At 42.0% G+C, this 22,902-nt stretch overlaps 1 protein-coding gene and 1 long non-coding RNA gene across 7 annotated transcripts in view; one reads left to right on the forward strand and one right to left on the reverse strand.

The window, feature by feature from the left end:
* Window positions 1-18,764, forward strand: part of NDRG1 (N-myc downstream regulated 1) — a 79,155-nt gene extending 60,391 nt beyond the window's left edge. For all 6 annotated transcript variants that reach the window (XM_081918897.1, XM_081918899.1, XM_081918895.1 and 3 more), the window contains exons 4-16: window positions 2,509-2,614; window positions 3,310-3,430; window positions 5,376-5,438; window positions 7,232-7,292; window positions 7,849-7,935; window positions 8,536-8,592; window positions 9,196-9,299; window positions 9,983-10,039; window positions 11,306-11,357; window positions 11,947-11,994; window positions 15,075-15,110; window positions 15,676-15,727; window positions 17,118-18,764. In XM_081918897.1, coding sequence (XP_081775023.1) covers window positions 2,509-2,614; window positions 3,310-3,430; window positions 5,376-5,438; window positions 7,232-7,292; window positions 7,849-7,935; window positions 8,536-8,592; window positions 9,196-9,299; window positions 9,983-10,039; window positions 11,306-11,357; window positions 11,947-11,994; window positions 15,075-15,110; window positions 15,676-15,727; window positions 17,118-17,383 — 1,110 coding nt within the window. In that variant the 3' untranslated portion in view covers window positions 17,384-18,764. The remainder of the gene's footprint in view (window positions 1-2,508; window positions 2,615-3,309; window positions 3,431-5,375; window positions 5,439-7,231; window positions 7,293-7,848; window positions 7,936-8,535; window positions 8,593-9,195; window positions 9,300-9,982; window positions 10,040-11,305; window positions 11,358-11,946; window positions 11,995-15,074; window positions 15,111-15,675; window positions 15,728-17,117) is intronic.
* A 490-nt stretch (window positions 18,765-19,254) lies between these two features.
* Window positions 19,255-20,227, reverse strand: LOC309374275. Its single transcript, XR_014170480.1, has 2 exons — window positions 20,109-20,227; window positions 19,255-19,733 (listed from the first exon to the last, which is right to left on the reverse strand). It is a non-coding gene; the product is annotated as an uncharacterized lncRNA (long non-coding RNA).
* Window positions 20,228-22,902: the final 2,675 nt, after the last annotated feature.

A 22,902-nucleotide genomic window follows, 5' to 3' on the forward strand; every position in this document is an offset into this window, starting at 1 on the left:
GTCACCAGTATATAAAATATCTCAAAGTGGTAACAGTAGTGGTACATTTCCCCCGAACAAGCCAGTTTGCACCTGGGGTTTAAGAGAGTGTTGCCGCAGTTTGTGATCTTCAGGAATTCCAGAGATTAATTTTTAAAAAGCAACTTCCAAGTGGAATTTGCATCAGATCATTCTACCATAACAACTGTATTTATGAGAAGCAGGTCCTACACACTGATTTCACCACAAGGGTCAGATAGTGTTCTATACTGCTCTCTCCTCCTATATGACCTAAGTGATTTTTTTTTGACACTTCTAAACACTTAGTCATTTACACTCTTGACTGCGTGCTCTTCCCTGTACCCTCAGAGCACCAAACCAGTGTTAGTTTTAAGACCTTAATCTTCCCCCATGCCCCACCTAGGCCTTTCATGAAACGGGGTGACATTGACAGAACAGAAGGCTTTCATAAGTAGGATCTTTCAACTGGGTCAAAAATAATCTGGCACATTGTGCTCACCCAGTGGCAAGGCTCTCCATGCAGATGGATTTCCTCCTCGAGATACTGTATGGCATTAGCACGACTCTACTGCTACACATAAACCAAGGGCTATTCCAGACAGTAAAACCCAGTATTGCCTTGCCCCTTCCCTGCCCCCACTGTGGATGTCTGACCTGTATGGTATGGGCACTTGCGGTTAAACCGGTCTTAAATCCTACTTAAGAATGACGTCCTTCTGAACTAGTTTGTGTTAGTTTTTCTGATGGGGCATTATGGGAGTTGTGGGCTTAGGCAGAGCAACAGCTTGGCTATATAACCCAGCTTACCATAGGGTCCAAGTAAAATCTGATCCTTATTTCTCTCTGGACTCCTTGAGATTAATATCAAACTGCACTGTCTAAAAATGGTGCTGGATGTGGAAGATACTGCCTATTTATTACATAATGCTGTAAGTACTTCCAATGGGAAAAGTAAAGTAAAAACTAAAATGTATAGTTCTTCTTTAAAGACTGGTATGGGTGTTCAGTATTTGCATACTGTAGTGCTTTATATGTGATAAAACTTTGGAGTAAGATGAGCCATCCTTTTATGGTCTGTCAGTTTCTTGAGGTTATGGAATCCTAGATGCAGAGAGGTGCACTCTTGAGTTATGTGACCTTGAGTGAGCTTTCTGTTTCTAAGGTTTATGTGCAGCAAGGAAAACATGCTTGGTAAACAAATTGTATCCTACATTTTGTAATAGCAGCCTTTCAGAATTCTAAATGGTGAGAGGTTTTGATTGTCAAACAATTGTATAATGGGCACTTTTCTGTCTACATATAAGAGCATGTTGTGGAGTGGAACATATTTGTAGATGTCTGCTTTAAATTTTCATAGCAAGTAAAATTACTAAATTGCTGTAATTTGTAGGTTGAGGTCAGACCTACTTCTAAGCAGTTCTTATACTAATACCAGACAGTAATGGTAGCAAATAGATTACTAGAGAGTAGCAATAGATTTGTCAGGGGTGATTATTCTTGTATGAAGAAATCTGTCCTATATACATATACAGTTTTACCACAGGAGGGTAGCAGTCAACAGTGTAGGTAGCAGCTTTCTAAATGTGTACATAATAATTTCAGACAACCGTTTGAAAAACTATTATTGGTTGCAGGACTGGCAGTGGACAAGAATACTTGTTTATTTTTTTTGTAGATCCTACAAGAAGTCCTATGTATCCTAAAGCCAATACTTCTAATGGACAAATATTTTTATTTTCAACCTTTCTACCAGGTCCACTTTTCTTCAGCAGGATTGCTATATCATATGCCTTTAGACCCATTCCCTTGCTAGAATAAGCAATGTAATTGCTGAATATTTTCAGCATAACAAGGTCCTGATAGTGTTCCACTGTGATTGTGTTCACGGGCTTCATTTTCCTAGTTTAGATTGCAGAATTAAGTACTCAGTGTGGTGTAGTGGTTAAGAGCGGTAGTCACGTAATCTGGGGAACCGGGTTCGAGACTCCGCTCCTCCACATGCAGCTGCTGGGTGACCTTGGGCCAGTCACACTTCTTTGAAGTCTCTCAGCCCTACTCACCTCACAGAGTGTTTGTTGTGGGGGAGGAAGGGAAAAGGAGATTGTTAGCCGCTTTGAGACTCCTGAAGGGGAGTGAAAGGCGGGATATCAAATCCAAACTACTACTACTAATACTTCTTCTTCTTCTCAAATCACGGTATCAGTTTTGAGTTGCTAGCACACAGTAGTCTTTTTAGCATATGTATGTAGCGAACTGAGGGCAATTGATGTCTAAACAAAATTGTTGTAGTCCTGTGAAGGAATTCTGCACCATTTGAAAGTGCAAGTTGGTAGCCAATCAGTGAAAAGTGAAGGATTTACTACTGGAAATTCTGGTAGTAGTAAATAGATCCATTCAGCACCAGTCAAAAGTGGTGCTAGGTAACTATCTGATTGTTAATTAGGGTACATTTTGTTGAATGTAAAATCCTTATTTTTGCTGCCTACTAATGGTCGCCCTCTCCTACAGGAACAAGATATTGAGACAGTACATGGCTCTGTCCATGTTACCATGTGTGGGACTCCCCGAGGAAATAGGCCTGCCATTCTAACATACCATGATATTGGACTCAATCGTAAGTGTGATAATGTATCAGCAAGGTGGAGCACGCCTTCGCTGCTCTCATAACAAGTGTGCACAAACAGCTGCTTCTCTTGTGATAAAGTGCATTAATTCTAGCTTAGTTCTTATCCATACTGATCCATGGGACTGCATTTGCTGATTTATGTACATTGCCTGCACAGTAATTAAGCACTCTTAAGCAGGCCCAACTTCTACATGCACCAAAGCATTTTCCAGGCATGCCCAGAATACTACAGTGGGCAGCAGTGTCTGGGCGACACGTCCAGGAAAATCCAGACGTATGGCAGCTCATGGCAGCAGTGCTGTGTTTCCTACTGTATATTTGTTTAATCTGGTACTTAGCACTTTGCTTAGGACCATATAAAACAAATATAAATGAGGCATGAACTGAACTAGACAGTGGTAAAACCTTTATGAAAACCTGCTCTTAGAATTTGTGCTACAAAAACACATAGAACTAGAGCAGTGGCATTGATTTGAAAGGCCTCTTTTTACTTGGTACCTATCAAGCAAACTTACTTTTTCCTCTCTTTTTTTAAAAAAAGAATAACTTGTCTAAGTGAACTTCTTGTTTCGAGATTTGGGGGATGGAGGTCTCAATTTGCAAGGTGTCAAGGACTGACAACTGCTGTTCTCTCATTGATGTTTCTACCTTCTCTTCTTGCTCTCTGCCCTTCTTCCTTAAAGACAAAACTTGCTTCAACCCCCTCTTCAATTTTGAAGACATGCAAGAAATCACACAACATTTTGCAGTCTGCCACGTGGATGCGCCTGGACAGCAAGATGGGGCAGCCTCTTTTCCACCTGGGTAAGTTCTGCAAACTTACTGCACAGTAATATGAAATCCAGTTTAAAAGAGAAAAGGAAACAAAATTCAATCTTCCGTTAAAAGCCCACTAAATGAAACCCTCTTTAACACAGCAGAAAATAATAATAATGGAGTTGGCCCTGGCTGGACATTTCCAGAGAAGGGAATTTCATCACTGGGGCTTGACTACAGAGATGGCTTTGTCTCCAGTAGCCACATGCCTAAACTCTGAATATGGGAGGTACCCTGAGCAGACCCTTGGAGGATGATTTTAAAGAGCAGACAGATTTCATAAATCATTCTTAGGGATAAACTTTAAGTGACATGAATACTTCATTGAATATTTCCAGTTACAGATAGGTAGCCGTGTTGGCCTGCCATAGTCAAAACAAAAAAAAAATTCCTTCCAGTAGCACCTTAAAGACCAACTAAGTCAGTTCTTGGTATGAGCTTTTGTGTGCATGCACACTTCTTCAGATACACTGAGGTGTATCTGAAGAACTGACTTAGTTGGTCTTTAAGGTGTCATTGAATATTGACAGCATGAACACATGAGACTGTAGGTATGTTTGGAGGGTGAGTGGGGGAAGGGCACAGAGGAATTAAAAACTGTTGGTAGTGGAGATACATCTTTGTCCAAAATTGCTCCTTATGGTGCCGAAAGTATATGGTCTTGCATCCCTTCTTGTTGCAAATGTCAGCCTTTTCTTTCTTTTCTTCCTGGAGTAACATGCTTCATGGTGAGAGTTGCCATATGAATAATTTGGGAGTTTTGAACCAGTCCAGAATAACAGGCTTTTCAGGGCTGCTTCACAAATTAAGTGGTAGCAAGCAAACATATTCCATCCCAGCTTCCTGCCACCGGTGAAATGTATCTGCCTAGAAACATAACTTGCTGTGTGCATGCTGCAGTTTTATGAATGAATAATGTTCTGTCCACAAAGTTCTTGCATGTGTGCGTCCCATCTGCTGTACTTGGCCACGTGCCTATATATGTAATGTCACAATGGCAATTATCTATTGTCAAGGTTAATCCTAGCTATTCTAGAATGAGGGAATGGAACTATTGCTGTAGAGTCAACCTCAGTTCCAAAACATGGAAATAATACTAATATTAATGAAGTGACCTGGCACACAGTATGAATGAATTGAGCTAGTTAGACCTGACATTTTGCTTCTGAAGAACATTTGCATAGCTGTCAACTTACAGATTTGAAAATAAGGGACCAGCAGCCTTGAAAATAAGGGATCAGCAGCCAAAATAAGGGACCTGCAGCCTCACCTGTTCCAGGCACTCCAATCTTCCTGTCCTCCTGCAGTCTGGTCAAACTCATGCTGGTAGCTTCGAAAACACTGTCCAACCAACTTTGTAACCAGAGGTTCAACTGAATAGAATCTGAATCACCACAAGGCCTATGCAGCCTCAACTTAAGATGGCTCCCCGGCCTGGCTTTGCACTGCAAAGTTTGCAGCAGCACGTGCAACAAAATGGCATCCAGAATTCAAAAACCCCTCAGCTTGCATTAACTAGCCATACACAAGGCATGTAAACCACCCCCAGTCATTCTTAGACTTCTTATTGGGTGAGCAACACATCCAAGCAACACAGTTGGAGCCTCCCTCCTCCCTGGCCGGCAGGGAGGGAGGGAGAGGAGCTGCTTTCTTTGAAAGGGACATCCTTTAAGAGACATTTAAGGGACATCCATTAATAAGGGACAGCAGCGGGGCATGGCGCTGGAATAAGGGACTGACCCTTCAAATAAGGGACACTTGCCAGCTATGCATTTGTCTTGCAGATTATAGCCCCAGTGGAGGTAAACTGGTATAGTTTGTTCTCTAGCACCAAACTTTTGTTGAATGAGTTCCGGTGCTTTGTTCGTACATTGCCTTTTTATAAGGCAACTGAACCTTGACTAAATTGTGTCTTCAATCATCACTGTTGCAGATACATGTACCCTTCAATGGATCAACTGGCTGAAATGCTTCCTGGAATTCTGAAACAGTTTGGGTAAGTAGCATCACTCAGGGTTTTCAGTGCAGATTGAAAAATTAACTTTCCCATTGCATGACAGTATTCCATGGCTGCCTGAGTTTACCACTTAGTGGACTCTGTCATGCTTATTTCTACCTAGCTGAGTTCTGTAGGGCTTATTTGAAGTGTAGTGGCTCTGGAATCCATTGTATGTCGAATCTTTCTGTAGTCGGGCTGCACAGGGAACCCACATCACTGTGGCTACAGCAGGAGCGCCAACTTGGCCCTATGACCATGGGTGCCAGGGTCTGTGGGTGCCAGGCAATGTGCAAGGCCCTGGCACTGAAATTTGTGGGTGCCCAGCCCCTTCAAGGGGAATTTTGTGGGTGCTTGGGCACCTATGGCCCTACCTATGGGCTACAGAAGTTACTGGCAATGGAGAAAATGTGATTGTCTAAATAAAGATGGTGATCGGCTTGTAGTAAATAAGAGTTCACTTTGCTTATCTACTGTTTTTCCCCCCACTGACATTGTTTGGCACACTGCCATTGTGAAATGTTTTGCTTCTCCTTTACTCTTGGATTCTATCTGGTCTAGTCAAGAGACACTACAGATTCTGAAGATTGCCTTGTGAACATTTTTAGTAATTTAGTAGTTAAATTGAATTATGCATCGCTGGAAACTGGTACTTGGTTTTGGCATAGCTTATTATCACTTAAATATTGAAAAAACAAATGGTCATTGAGTGCCTCATGTCTCTATGGTTAGTTACCAAGACAAATGCTAAGCAAACCAAATACAACTTTCCATACTTCTAATTGTCCTCATGTGAAACTGGCTATGTCCTGTAGGGCAGAATTGTGAAGCACAGGCAATGGATTAACCCAATCTGAATTACTTATGCTAACACATGTAGGCAAATAAGCATGTGTGCACCATGCTTATTTGGGTGCGTGGCATAAGGGTTATACAGTATTGAAGTTGTATCCTGATAAGATACAAGTTCTTTAGTCCCAGAGATGTTCTGGGCAGGGTTGCACTCTTCCAGAACGAGATTTTCTGTAGCTTGGGGGGATATTGTGGATCCAACTTTGCTGCTGGAGGGTCAGTATGCTAGAAGTGCCTTTTCTGAGTTACGGCTGGTTTGCCAGCTACAGCCCCTTTTGCACAGAGATAACTCTTGTGCTCCGGTAGCTTCCACATTGGATTATTACTTGGAAATGTCAAGTGCAGCAGCAATTCATTTACCTGGGTTCGATTTAGAACTTGCACAACCTCTGTTTTAACCCAGCTGCAATGGTTGCTGGGCCAGTTCAAGGTTCTCACATAGGCCCCACCTCCTTCCCTATGGTTCACCTTAGAAGTTCAGGGGGTGGCAGCCCAGGAGAGCACATTGTTTGGCAGCCTCTAAACTCTGGAATTACCTCCCCAAAGGGTTGTATCTGGGCACCTTCATTATGTAGCTTATGTTGAATGTTGAAGATGCAACTCTTCTTGGGACCATTGATACACAATATGTATTAGGAGCCACCTTATTCTCCTGACTAATCTGTTTTATCTGGTTTTAATATTGTGTATTCAGTTGTTGAAACCGTACCTGGGACCTCATGGCAAACTCTGAGTAAGAATAGTAATTAGTAACAGTAATACTGTGGCTGATACGCTGCATGAGGACAGGCCAGTGCTATTTGTTTTAACACGTCTGAACAGACATGGAGCTGCTATTCAGTGTAGCTTAATGTAAAATAGGTATGTTTGGAAATTGGGGGGGTGCTGCTGTTAGAAATCAGACCTTTTTAAAAAACATTATTCATAATTTCTTTATGTAGGTTGAAAAGTGTGATTGGAATGGGAACTGGAGCTGGTGCCTACATCTTAACCAGATTTGCTGTAAGTTGTTTGCTTGTTTCTATGGTGGGTAGGGGTTTAAAATCTCGATGCTATTGCCTGCCAATTACCAGAGTCTATGCTTTCAGTGGTTTTACAGCTTCTGTCATGCTGAATGAAAACTGGCTAGTGCATGGTTTGTTTTAAAAATCAAAGTCCATAACTTCCTTGCAATTTTTGGTATATTAACATCTGGGTAACAAAAGCACAGGGAACAAATTTATCCAAACCACAAGCTAAACTACTGTTCAAATTTTGCACATGGCCCCACTGAAAAAATTGCTCTGATTCCTGCTAGTCCAGGATTAATTGGCAGATGATCTGCCTTAGTTTGCCCGAGATATTTACATTAAATTTAGTTCTCTCCACTTGAACACAGTGACTGAAAACAGATAGGTTAAGGTACCTTTACAAAGAGGAATTTCACCTTTCACAGGCCTTCAAATTGAAAGGGGCTCTGTGTTTTCCCCCAAATTGATTTCCTAAAAGCAAAATCTTGCCTGTTTGTTGCTACTTCAGTGCATCTGCATGTTTGTTTACATGACTCTTCAATTTGCAGCTTAATCATCCTGATATGGTGGAAGGACTCGTTCTTATTAATGTCAACCCATGTGCTGAAGGATGGATGGACTGGGCAGCAACTAAGGTAAGATACTGCATCTTTTAAATTTAATTTTAAAACATGTTAATTCTTTTTCATAAAATACCAAATGCTTGTCGTTGGAAAGATTTTGCACCGGCACCCAAGCATACCCCTGAGACCTATACGAATTTCTAATCTCCCCTTCTTTGACTGATTGGAAAAATCCATGTTGATAGGCATCCTTTTTGAAGTCGCTTTGATAAAACTGTACATTAGTTCCAGATTGGCTTTGAAACATAAGTGCATTGCATGATGGAGTTAAATTTACTTTGAACACCACGATTTTTATACATTGAATTGCATCAGCAAATGGTTAAACTGGTGCAATTTCTGTTGTGGTAGATTCTGAGCAAATCATTATGTGCTTAAAGTTGATTGATCTTACAAACTCATGGCAATATGGGAGCCATAGTGACACACAAAACACATACCCTTAAAAGGTCTAATGAATGAATGGTTAACACAGTACTCAAAGTAATTACTCCAGCATGGCAAGAATTGGATATGTAATTTGACTATGACTTGTTTTACCACTGGAGTATGAAAGACCGCTGTGCAAGACAGTGTGAACTGTCCTAATGCATATTTTTCTGAATTCTGTAGATTTCTGGATGGGCTCATGCACTGCCAGATATGGTCATCTCCCACCTTTTTAGCAAGGTATGTGTGTATTATAACATTCAGATTTTGAAGATTCCTCCTGTTGCCTTTCTCATGTAGGGAAAAGGTACTAGTAACTGACATGCAGCAGTATCTTAGCAGTGTTTTGAATTCTGATACTTAAGGACATGGGCAGGTATATCTGTTTACATTTTAGTAGGCTTTATTATGCTAATCCCTTGGACAGAATTCCTCGCCCCTCACTTCATGAAGACTTCTGCTTTTCAATGGTGACAGGCTTTAGCTTGTGCACTTTGCTCCTTGTGGGTTCTGATGTTGAAATTTAAGAGCGCTACATTAAACCTGGAAGATTTAGACACCAGGCAGTTTGTGTAACTGAAATGTGGCAATACTGGCAGGAGTTCAACTGCTATTTTAGTGTTACTGTTCTAAAACGTCTATTGAAAAATAGCCCACTGTAGCATGTTGCTGTTTATCTTTCGGAGACAGGGCTCCATGTTACATACTTTACTGTCAAGTATTTTACTGTCTGGAGGAAATGGGATTACGGATGTATAGGGAGCACTTGGAAAAGAACATTTAGCTGTTATAAAAAGCCGGTATTGATCTACCAAATATAATGAGAGCTTTTTTTGAATTTAGGAAGAGATTCACAACCATCAGGATTTGATGCATACTTACCGCCAGCACATCATCAATGATATGAATCAAAACAATCTGCATCTCTTTGTCAACTCATACAACAGGTAATCTGCTATTGGGGATCATCTGGATTACTTGGGATAACAAGCTGCACCCATTTGAGTCCAATCAGCCACAGAATGCCTTGAAGTCTTCCAGAATCCGCAATGAAGAACCTTGGGCCCTCCAGATTTTGTTAAAGGGGCCATAGCTCAGAAGTAGAGCATATGCTTTGCATGGAAAAGGTTCCAGATTCAGTCCCTCCAGGTTAGGCTGGGAGAGACCCCTTTCTGAAACTCTGGAGAGCCACTGACAGTCAGTGTAGACAGTGCTGAGCTAAATGGACCAATGTTCTGATTGTGTATAAGGCAGCTTCCTATGTCCCTGGATCACTGGCATGCTAATGGGGTCAGACTGGAATCATAGGTCAGCAATGTCTGGAAGGCCAAAGATCTCTCTTGAAGACTGCTGCTAGCACAATCTTCGTTCTAAACATGAGCTTTGTCAGATGGACTTGCTGTAGTGGTATCCGACATATTTAGGTCTTTTCGAAGAACTGAAAGCTGAAGTAGAGCCCAACTCTGACAAGCATTCATGGACCACATGCCTTAGGGACTCCATGTGGCCCTCAAATTGCATGTAATCAACTCTGAGTTATGGCTTCTCCTTGCCTTTTTATAGGAACAGTGCTTAGAAGTTAAATGGAGGCCTTCTGCTTACTTGTCTCCTGTTCATTTTTTTTTTTCAGCCGAAGAGATCTAGACATTGAGCGGCCTATACCTGGAACAACTGTTGTAACTCTACAGTAAGGATTTTTCATATTCCATTTTAATTCTGTTGTAGTCATCTGGTTGTGGCTAATTTCTGAAACAAATCTATAGATAAAACTGGTATGTCAAACTGAGTGTATAATTCTCATGGTTGCCATTTTTTTGCCACTAAATTGATAGCAAGAATTTCAGTGGCAGAATCAAGAGGCACAATGCCCTAGACATACCAGCTATAATTGTAGTATCATCTTCAAAGGGCTCTTTATGACTGTGTCTTGTCCTCCTTTTCATACCCAATCAAGCTCCTCCTTCCTCAGCTATTTCTTCTATACCATTTCAAGTATTAATTTGAACAAACATAAGGAAGGGAATACTTTGCACTTTAATCTCATTTATGAAGAACGTGCCATGGGCATGTCTTAATCTCCTACCTTGTTGATGTCTCAACAAACCGAAGCTTACAGGACTTAACCGCTTAGAGATGTATGTGGTTTATTCCTGGGCTGTCCCAGTTACTGAGGTACACAGCAGTGAGCTGTGACTTGAGAAACAAGTGTCATGGTATGGCAAGTTGTGCAAAACATCATGAAAGCTTAGCTGTAAATGGGTAAGAAACTAAACATTTGCTTAAGGCTTGAGAAGCAAAATAGAATCATAACTACTGTGATTTAGTGACAGCTACCATTAAGGGTAACATCAGATGCCCACAAGCCACCTTGTTGGAATGTGGACCAGGCATAGGCAAACTCGGCCCTCCAGATGTTTTGGGACTACAACTCCCATCATCCCTAGCTAACAGGACCAGTGGGCAGGGATGATGGGAGTTGTAGTCCCAAAACATCTGGAGGGCCGAGTTTGACAATGCCTGGTGTAGACAATTTCATCATGGCTGCCTTACTGTTTTCTGCTTTGATATGCATCTTGCTAAGGGATGTTTGTCTAGTTATTTTTCACCCTTCCATGTCCTCTCTTCCTGCTCGTTGTTACTTTGGGGCTGAGGTTCATTTGTTTGTTTGGATTATGTATTTTTGCTATTACAAAGTAGTTTGGTACTGCAAGAAATTGGCTCCAGAGTGTTGGGGATTATTTCTTTGAGCTATATGCTGGCTCCAGCTTCAAATAGTTCTGTGCATTCCTCTTAGTGACAGTTAACTCACCAACAAATATCTTGAGATTCTGTGGTTTATACAGAAGCTGTCTGTTTCTTCAGTAATTTGTTACAAAAACTTTTGTTTTAGAAATCTTGTATATTGAGAGTGAATTATATAGCAATGACTGCAATTTCAGTTATTTCCTTTCAGGTGCCCTTCACTGTTGGTGGTTGGAGACAGCTCTCCTGCAGTTGATGCTGTGGTACGTACAGATTAGCTTTAGAGGTGTCACAATAATCCACTGCTGGGAATCCATTACACTGATCGCACTGTAATACCAATCAATTTTTGAATTATTGAATCTTTTATCTCTCCTAATGTTCAAAGTGATTTATCGTACTGTTCTAAGCAAATCTGTAAGGTGGTCCATACTTCCAATTTGCAGATGGGAAAATAAAGTCTGGAAAATGACAGCTTATCCAGGGTTCCTTAAAAAACAACAACAACACACACACACACACACACACACGGAAAGGGATAAACCCCAAACACCGTAGTCCCAATTGGTGTTGGTGTGTCCCTGGTGTGTGTTTCTGGTTTTAATACAACTACCAGTGATACAACGAGCATCACGTGCAGCTTGGTCCTTAATTCTATGGTTTGCAGGCTTAACCACATTGTGGAGGCTCCCTTCTATCTGCAGTATCACTGCTTGGAGGTTGCGGGATGCCTTTGCGGCTCTTTGCTTCCTGAGGCATTTTGAAGTCAGAGCCATAAGGGCTGTGTTGCAAACGTTTTTGTGTTAAGCGTAAAAATAAAGCTCACTCTTCTCCCCTCCCTTTTCCAAACAGGTTGACTGCAATGCTAAACTTGACCCAACAAAGACCACACTCTTAAAGGTAATAAACATAAGCACTTTTCTCCAGAATCAGAGGAGTTCATGTTTTCTAGAGTATTTAAACACAGTGACTGCTGCTTGTTGGCAAGTGTCTTGCTTAGACAGGGAATGTTGTAGATAACAGCTGTAAAAAAATCACTGTAGGGGAGAAAGTTGCAGCAGCATTAAGGCCCCACCCCTTTGCTCTACTATAGACAGAATAGCTGGCCTATATTTTTCTACATGCATTAGGACTGTAAGCATTGTTAGACAGCAAAAGATGATAATGCTACCAGTACTACATCCAGAAACTCATTCCATAATGGATTTTAATCCTGCCAGTAGTTAGTTTCAGAAGGTCACATAACGAACTCCAGCAGTTCATCTCCTCCCATTGTTGCCCCCTGGCTGGTGAGAAGATATATCTATACCATGCCAAAGATGGTGAAAATAGCTTAAGTCCTTGGCCTTTGATGGAGTTTTTCCAGTGTTTGACAGTTTGGTCATTTGAATGTCCTGTATCGTATAGTAATGCCGTTGTGCAATTCAAACCATTTAATCAGCAGCAGGGGTGGGGAGCCTGTGGCCCTCCAGAAGTTGTTGGACTTGAAACGTCCATCAGTTGCAACCCGCGTGACCAATGGGTCAGGTGACGGGAGTTGTAGTTGAACATCTGAGAGATCAGATATTAGAGACCCCTGTTATAAAGCCTTTCTGCATCTAAAGACTGCCCAGTGTGAGAGCTGTCTATATCAATATTGTCAAATCAAAAAGTCTGAACTGAGAGATTGGTAATCCTGGCTGCCTCTTTCATCATATGCAAGATCATTAGTTTACCTGAAGCTACTGATTTTTATTTGCAAGCAAACCAGCTTTTACCTGCATTGGCATTTCCTTGTTGGACTTGTGGTGAGGAACTGAGAAATAGTGGCCTCCACTAGATGCTTCCATCCTCTTTTTATGAGAACCGATAAGTGTGCTGAATTTCAGTTACACATTGTAAATTTAATCTGTCTCCAGTTTATGTCTGTATTCTGGTTACTATTAGGGAAAAGTGGCACACATCACTGCCTTATGTGATTTTGTTTGGTTGCATGAGGTCATTTTGTACCTAGCTGCTCACTAAGGAATTTAACATTTAATGTGCATATCCTTCACTTTCAGCACACTCCCATCCCATGTTCCCATCCAGTCCAGAAATAAATAAAAACAACATGTACACTCTAAAACAGTCTGTTAAGCAGTAATGTGCAGAATCTGCTTCTGGGCAAGGTGAATTACTTCCTCACCAGAATATAATAATAATAATAATTTATTATTTGTACCCCGCCCATCTGGCTGGGTTTCCCCAGCCACTCTGGGCGGCTTCCAACAAAGATGAAAGATACACTAAGCAAGGTAGCCTTGTGCATGATGAGCCCTGACCTCTTGGTTTCTGTGGGATTGCACAGCTGAGTTGCAGTGCCCTTGTTAGTAAAAGCTGAGCATCTCATTCTTGATGAAGAGCAAGTTTATTGGTCAACAACATTCAGGGGATGATCCCCTCCCTGAGGTTACAGATTAATGTTATGCTCCCAGAACAGCCAAGGGATTTAACATGCTTGTCACTAATCTACAAAAGGACACTGTGACATCTGTACCACAGTGAAACACTGTTCTAATTGTAAAGGCCTTTTTAAAAAAAAGTCTGGCTGATTCTAATTTGGTATGTCTTTGCAAAAAGCCTAAACTCTTCCTGTGTGCAAGCTCTGGCATCTGCACTTCTCCTGCCCTTCCCATTGACATCTTGCACAAACATTATCCCAAGAAGCCTATTGCACCCTCCTCAAAACAGAAGCACGTTGCCCCCAAATGAAATCGGAAGTTGTGCTTTTCTTATGTGAAACTCCTTTTCACACATGTAAATACAAAAGTATGATTCTTAGGCAGGGTGGATTTGATTTAAATCAAATTGATTTAAATCACTAGTCAGTAAGGCTTGAGTTAAATAATTTGCTTACGGAAAGGTTCAACCTTGCTGGCATCCACTTAATATTAACAACCAGCAGAAGGTTTCATTTTTGGAATAATAAACTTCCAGAGTAGTTTTTACAGTTACATCAAAAATGATTGATTTGGTTATACTATCAGAAATACATAGACAGATAATTATGAAATTATTGTTTATATTTGGATAACTTTTCTGCTGTACTTTATTGGAAGGAGAAAAATAACCATTTCCTTAATAACAATTTAAACACTTTATTTAACTAAAACAATAACATTATAGCATATGTATCCATGTTTGTTAACCAATGTGGTTAAACAATTTAAAAAAAAACAACAACTTAGACTGAGTTTTAGCACACATGAAAAACTTTAAACAAATCATTATTTCCTGAATAGCCTTTGGACTATAATGTCACTTAAATAGAAAACTATCTTTAGAAAGATTTTGCCTCCTAAAACATTTTATTTTAAAAATCCGATTTAAATTGTTAAAAATCAATTAAAAAAAATCATTGATTTTTACCCACCCTAGTTTTAGGTGTACTGGGGTGTTGGAGGGAATTTGTGAGTAGATTGTAAATCTGGCATAACAAAATAGGATTGTTTAATGAGTAATTCCTCAACACAAAAAGAACCCGCATTTAGACATATATTTTAATCTTACTCTTAGGTCAAAGATATATAAATGTTCTAAGGCATTTAAGACATTGTATTTGTGGGGTTGGTGAGGTAAGAAGATCTCCCCCATAATATACTCCATTGTCAGCTCTATCAAAACCCCAAAAAGAGATTTTTGGAACAGATGCTGGCACCGCTACTGGGACAGAACCCTGAAGTGAAAATATGTTGGCTATTATCTGACTGTGATCCGCATGTCACATACGAAACAGCCCTATTTGCTAAAGCTGCTAAAAGTATTCGTGCCAGCTATATAAAAGACAATGCTGTAAACTGTGCAGGTGATAAATTAATTTGACCTATTGTAAATGGATGTATATCTCTACATTTCGTTTAACAGGTTTTAATTGACTTGCTGGATCTGTAACTGAATGTGTAATGGCTTTTAGTCAAACACAATAAATGACTGGTTAATACTTTTATTCATTTTTGCAGATGGCTGACTGTGGTGGTCTTCCTCAGGTTTCTCAGGTAAGATTTTACTGAACAGAATGCATGCTGGGGTGGGGAAGTCCAGAATGTTTGAAGGTGTGGGGAACACAATGACAAGAGTGAAATCACACTCTGCTATGAATTAAAACCTAATATTACTGGTTTGGCCTTGAGTACTATAGCTTTGCAGTGATGGGTTTCTTAGAGACCCTGTTACAGAATGCCAAACTCTGTTTGCAACTGCTTTCTAAAATATACATCCTTTCTAAAATGCTTCCATGGTAGCCCTGCCCTCCAAATGGTGATCCCTACCCTCTCAATAAAAGGTCACCATAGATGCATTGCACTTCTCTCTACAATGATGCAACACACATCAAAACCTCCAGTCTTCTTGCTCAGTTATGTGTACTCACTAGCAGGAGTTTTAACAAGCACACACTTTTTAAAGGAGATTGGCTTCTGGCCTAGCAGTGATAACATGCCATGGTAGCATTTTCAAATTTCCATGGCTTACTGTTACTGGAAGATTGGAGTCCAAAACTGAAAACAGTTTGCCATTGGTAACTTGCAATTTTTTAAAAAATGTGGTATTTTCTTTTAACAGCCTGCAAAGCTCGCTGAAGCTTTCAAGTACTTCATACAGGGCATGGGATACAGTAAGTACATGTTTGTTTCGAAATAAATGTGCAGTGTCCTTTTAAGCTGCCATACTAAACAGATCTCTCTTGTTGGCGAAAGTTATGTTCTAGAATTGTTGGGTTTTTTAATGTACAAGTTTGGGTGCATCGGTATTGGACTCCCTTAAAGGGATATCAACTTTGTCCCAAACTGGAGCAGCACATTAGCCATGTTCAGGTGTTTATGGTGAATATTACTGTATTTTAATATTTTGTTGGAAGCCGCCCAGAGTGGCTGGGGAAGCCCAGCCAGGTGGGCGGGGTATAAATAATAAATTATTATTATTATATACATTTGGGGAGCTGCACCACTCAGATCTCTACATGTGCCTGCTTGGCTTAGACCTTCCGATATCAAGCAGAAAGGTCTGAAGTGTTGTGGTCAACACACTTTGAATCCGCCTCATAATTGTCCTATTCAGAACTCCGTCTTGCTTCTTGATTTAGATTTACTTTTTGATTTACTCTGTGAAGTAGGTGAGACTGAGAGGCAGTGACTGGCACCAGATCACCCAGCGATCTTCATGGCTTGAGTTGTACTCAGTAGTACAGCACCCTAACTACTACACCACACTGCCTCACATATGCATCACACACACACAAATACATCCCAGTGCCACTTTTGACCTCAGCACTGTGGTTTACTGTCTTTAGTCTTTCAAACCTCCCTTCTTAATCCACTTCCTGCTGCAATCCATTTTTGTTCCTAGGCACTTGGGTCAATTTCCCCTCAAATCTTCCTTCAGGTTCTTGTTCCTTGACTTGACTGTGTGCTTTCCTTAAACTATTTCATGCAAGCACATCTTCCTTCCCCAGTGTTTCTTATTAATAGTCTATAAATATTCTGTATCTTTCTCCCTTATGGAATGCGGGTGGCACTGTGGGTTAAACCACAGAGCCTAGGACTTGCTGATCAGAAGGTCAGCAGTTCGAATCCCTGTGACGGGGTGAGCTCCTGTTGCTCGGTCCCTGCTCCTGCCAACCTAGCAGTTCAAAAGCATGTCAAAGTGCAAGTAGATAAATAGGTACCGCTCTGGTGGGAAGGTAAACGACGTTTCCGTGTGCTGCTCTGGTTCGTCAGAAGTGGCTTAGTCATGCTGGCCACATGACCTGGAAGCTGTACGCCGGCTCCCTCGACCAATAAAGCGAGATGAGCACCGCAACCCCAGAGTCGGTCATGACTGGACCTAATGGTCAGGGGTCCCTTTACCTTATCTTTCTCCCACCCCTTGGATTACATGCACTCCCATATCTAATTTTCTGTCTAGTGTGTTGCCTATTCCGGTCACGGATCTTCATAATTTGCATTAACCAATACAGGAGGACTTTTTTTTTTAATCTTCACCTGTCACTTGCATTTCCTTTGCAGTGCCTTCTGCAAGCATGACCAGACTGATGAGATCCCGCACAGCATCTGGTTCCAGTGTCTCCTCCCTCGAAGGGGGCAGGAGCAGGTCCCACACTGGCGAAGGAAACCGCAGCAGAGCCCACACTGGCGAGGGTGCCAGGAGCAGGTCCCACACTGGCGATAACGTCCGGAGTCGTGCTCACACTGACACTCACATTGAGCTCACTCCCAACTCTGCAAACAACACTGAGCAGCCCAGCCCCAAGTCGATGGAAGTTTCTTGTTAAATGAAAGGGGCTTGAATTGGAAGTGAGACCTAACCACCACCTACTGTGTATCTTGATACTTAACCTAAAGTGTTTTCTGTAACACATGACTCTGTCCCCCACCTAGAGTTCAGCAGGGACCAATAAAGCAGGCATCTCAAGTTTCTCTGTTCCCTTAACAGAGGTTGCTGCTATTCTGTTCTCCAACTAATTCTAGATTGCTTTAAAACTTGTCCAGTGGTGAAGCTAACAGCATTTGATCACCAAGATTGAAACCTAAGCTACCTAGGATCTTGTTCAGAAACAAAGCCTTTGAAGATGATCCATCTCTTGCCCCCCTCCCTTTTTTACACTATTAAAAAAAGCCCTTTCCCATTGTGACTTTAAATAATTTGCTTTGGGGAAAACAATGCATGACTGGAGACTTTTAGAAAAAGTCTAAAAGTCAGGTTGAAGGTGGATTTACTCAAATCTGTACATATTAATCGAATGAGATTTTGTGTCTGGCCTTGTGAGTAGTGTTCAAGGCCTGTTTTCCTACATGATTATATATACATATATATAATTAAAATAGGGAATATATTGCAATTTCAGGCAAACAAAATCTTAAGCCTTCATGCTATTTAGTGGCAGTCTTTCTCCTTTTAGAACTAAAACTGCTTGAGCGAGTAAAGGCCAAGGTTCAAATTATGGTCAAAAGCATGCCAGCACTTGGTCTTATGTTTTGGAGCTCAAAAGGATGTTTGGAGGTGACAAAATCAGTTGGCCTTGTGGCCACTTAGGGTAATGCGTGTGGTGGTTGGGGGACCAGCAGTAAATTGTCTTAGAAGGTGGAAAAGTTGTGTAATGATTATAAAGTGCTCTATAGTCAGCTGCCAGGTTGGTCAGCCCCTTACCATTTCAGGATTAAGACCTAGTGCTGGATGAATACTTTCCACACTATTCATGAGCGAGAAGTGCATGACTGCAATGGAGATTTTGATGACTGTGAATGTAGAGGTGCATTGATTCTGCAGCCTGTCCTGATGTCTGCAGAGCTGCATTTTGGGGCAGTGGGCATCGCAACAGATTTCCAGCATAGAATGGTTGTTGTTTTTTACAGATTATTTTTCACTGGCTTTCTATTTGCTACTTCACAATTTGTAATATGGCTCATGATTTTGGGGTATCAAGCATTTAAAACATCAGGCATCTCTACACCTGAATATCTTTGGTATTTCAAAGAGAACTAAGCTCTAGTGTAGGCAAATCACCTATTTTTAAAATGACAACTGCAGAGTTTCTTAGGTGGTTCACGGAGAGGAGGAACAGATGGTAATTGAGAGGTGAAACTTGTCTATTTCAGAAAAGTTTATTAATGAATTATTTGTATTTATTTCAAAAATAAATTTGTAACTTTGCAGTGGTTTTGCATCTATTTTGTGACCTGAAAATGATGGTGATCTTTGAGATAAGGATTAAAAAACCAATGAGTTTGACTCTCCAACTTCAGTTGGCCCTGCACTTCAGTTGACCCTACACAACAGAAAGTCCATCTCTGGTGGTTGAAAATGCACCTCACTACTTGTATGGATCACTTAAACTGCCTTGAGTGCATTCTCTTATGGATCATCAATGGGTTAAACATCAGGAAGCAGAAGATGAGGATAAATGGACCATTTTCACATTGGGGAGAAATTAGTTCTGTACTGGAGCTTGATAGTACTTTTAAAATGACCTGGATTGGGTGAGCCATGCCATAGATAAGTTTGCAGATAACAACAAATTATTCAAGATCCAGAGTAGTCAGAACCATGCAAACTGGGAAACAGAATTGTGTTGACTGATTAATATAAGCAAGTGTAAAGCATGTTGATGTTGAGAATTTCATATTTTAATGCTGATGGTGTGCGATTTGCTGTTTCTGGCTAGGAAAGGTAACATGGCTGTTTGATGGACAGTTTGCTGGAAATGTCAACTTAGTTGGCAGCAGTGTAAAAGAAGAGAAAAAGCATGACCCTAATTTCCTTCATAAAAAATGGTGGCAGTTCTGGTTGACCCATCTCAAAGAGGATAGAACACCAGAAAGGGTATAGAAAAGACCAATAAAAGGACTTGTGAAATGCAAAGCCTAACACATTTGGACTAGTTAGCTTTTGCTTTTTAAAAAAATGGTTATGAAAGCAGGTAATGTGAATTGTACAGGCTGAGCAAATAGATTTCTCTGTCCCCAGCCCATGTTACTATAATGGTGGGTCACTCAACGAAGGAAATTGGTGGTAGTTTCAAAACAGAAAAGTGGAAGTAGTAGTTGACAGCACATTTTTGGAATTTACTGCATACCCTGAGAAGTGATGATGGCCACTAATTGGGCATATTGATAAAACTATACCTATGGCCGTTGGGTGGGACGCGGGTGGCGCTGTGGGTTAAAGCCTCAGTGCCTAGGGCTTGCTGATCGAAAGGTCGGCGGTTCGAATCCCCGCGGCGGGGTGCGCTCCCGTTGTTCGGTCCCAGCACCTGCCAACCTAGCAGTTCGAAAGCACCCTCGGGTGCAAGTAGATAAATAGGGACCGCTTTCTAGCGGGAAGGTAAACGGCGTTTCCGTGTGCAGCTCTGGCTCGCCAGAGCAGCGATGTCACGCTGGCCACGTGACCCGGAAGTGTCTTCGGACAGCGCTGGCCCCTGGCCTCTTGAGTGAGATGGGTGCACAACCCCAGAGTCTGGCAAGACTGGCCCGTACGGGCAGGGGTACCTTTACCTTTACCTATGGCCGTTGGCCACAATGCTAAACAGAATGCCCATATTCAGAGTCGGATACTGACAGTCAGGTGTTGGAAATAAGTTTGTGGGTTCTGGATCCAGAAGTATCCAGTTGACAGGTTGGAAACAAGATACTGAATGATATACAGTCTGCATCGACAGGTGCTGGTTCTCCAAGGTGTCGGGTAGGAGTTGTTCCCATCTACCTGCTGATGGGACCTTTTCCAAGCATAGCATGTATTCTGCTATGGAAGACTTTCCCCACAACCACATTTATATTTACTCTTTGCCACCTGTAGGTTAGGGTGACCAGGCCCAAGGCAACCTCCAAACTCGCCAGGCCTTACATGAACACTGGGTTATGCACCTTTATCAGTGACACGGGAAAATCAGGGATGTGCATAATTTGGGTGGATCTGGCTATGTTGAAGGCAGCATGTGCAACCATTAACTTCAACTGGGAAGAAGACAACCTTGAGAATCGCGACTGATTTCATTTATGAATAATTTCCTAGGTGACATCTTAAAGTGATTTACAATAGGGTTGGTCGTAGGAAGCTGTCCTGTATAGAGTCAGGTCACGAGTGGATCTAGCTCAGATTTGTCTACAGCATCCTTTCTCAGACATTGCACTGCAGTAGCCATCATTCCTAGCCAGCATGGCGAGTGGTCAGGGATAATGAGAGTTGTAGTTCAAGAACATCTGGGGACCCAAAGTTGAGAACCTATGGCCTTCTAGCTGTTGGACTCCCAACTAGCAGCAGCCCCAACCAGAGTCACCAACGGTCAGTGAATATAGGAATGGGAGTCCAGCAGTAGCTGGAGGGGTTCAGGTCCCCCTACTCTGGTCTACACTGAGAAAAGTCCTTATCAGCCCAATCTGGGGGAGCCAGAGAATAAATATGGGACAATCCACATGCAAATTGCCTTATCTAGCACTGTTGCTGGAACCTGACTGTCTCAAGAAACAATGGAGTGCGCCTCTGGGGTGAAGTTAAATCACTGTGTTAGCAGCACCTAAGTGACCTCCCCAGGATGCAAGCCTGGGCATCACCATAAAAACATTATTTATACCCCGCCCATCTGGCTGGCTTTCCCCACGCTGGGCAGCTTGCAGCATAAATAAAAACATAATAAAACATCAAACATTTAAAACCTTATACAGGGCTGCCTTCAGATGTCTTCTAAAAGTTGTGTAGTCCTTTTAGCTCCTTGATGTCTAAGGGAGGGTGTTTCACAGGGAGGGTGCTACTACCGAGAAGGCCCTTAGCCTTTAACTTCTCGCAGTGAGGGAACCAGCAGAAGACCCTTGGAGGTGGACCTCAGTGTCTGGGCTGAGCGATAGGGGTGGAGACGTTCCTTCAGGTATACCGGGCCTTCAAGTATAAAGAGGTCCTGAGCTGCCCTGACGACAAGACCCACCTCTCAACCTCCCTGACTTGGTCCAAAGGAAAGCAGAGCAATGCATTTGGCACCAGCTCTGCTGCAGCAGTTGCCAGAATGAGACCTACAAGATGCCATGCAACCATCTTAGGGATCGACTCTGGATTTGTGTAGGGTTTACTCCTTTGCCTTTTCTTCTCCCAAAGATATTATGCAAGGCATCAGAGATCTAGGGTCAAGGAGAAGGATATTTTCTTTCTCCTAGATGGGCTACCTTCCAAGTTTGGCGAGACCCATCTGTTTCACTTCCCTCTACTGTACATGCAGAAACTGCCTTTTTGACCATAGGACCCACTATTGTCCACACAATCTGCTGGAGCCCGTCTTTGCATGCAGGGGACGTCCCTAACTCACAGAGGGTTTGAGACCAGTCAGGTGAAAGAAGAAAGAAGATTCCACCTAAACATCAGGAAGAACTTCCTGACAGTAAGAGCTGTTTGACAGTGGAATTTGTTGCCAAGGAGTGTGGTGGAGTCTCCTTCTTTGGAGGTCTTTAAGCAGAGGCTTGACAACCATATGTCAGGAGTGCTCTGGTGGTTAATCCTGAGCTGCTTTAGCCATCCAGTCAAAGCCATTTCCTGGGGTGTGACCGGTGTTGCATGCTGACAGATCAACACACATTTGACTTATGCATGGATACATTAATTTATCCAATTAAAGCCTGGAGCTTTCAAGAACCTTAATTTTGAATGTATTCCTGACAAGGCAGGAGAGTTTTCCTTTCTCCATCCATTTCGTTTCTAAAAATCTACCTGTTTGACGAAGCCCACCTAGAATCATAGAGTTGGAAGAGACCACAAGGGCCATCGAGTCCAACCCCCTGACAAGCAGGAAACACCATCAGAGCACTGCTGACATATGGTTGTCAAGCCTCTGCTTAAAGACCTCCAAAGAAGGAGACTCCACCACACTCCTTGGCAGCAAATTCCACTGTCAAACAGCTCTTACTGTCAGGAAGTTCTTCCTAATGTTTAGGTGGAATCTTCTTTCTTGTAGCTTGGAGCCAAACCTCTTCGTGACAGAACTCTACTGCTGTGGGGGGCAGCTCAGGTACAGAAGAGGAGAAGCACGTTCACATGTGCTGTCTGCTTAGAACAAGCCGCCACAACGTGACGCTTTCGCCAAGCGTACATTATGCTATTTCTGAGCCTTGTCCCAGATACAGATAATTGTCCCATCTACATGGGCCTGGCTCGCTCTGTAAGCAGCTTAGCTTTAAGACGGGGCAGGATGCAATCAAATCCTCCTTGAGATAACTGGGCACACACCTGCTGCTGTGAAAAGCCCTTGGCAAGGCAGCGTGACGTGAACACCGAAACCTTGTTGGCAGACCCACATTTGACACGGACCAAATC

Source organism: Podarcis melisellensis, assembly GCF_964234715.1.
Source record: "Podarcis melisellensis genome assembly, chromosome: 7".
Lineage (NCBI taxonomy): Eukaryota > Metazoa > Chordata > Lepidosauria > Squamata > Lacertidae > Podarcis > Podarcis melisellensis.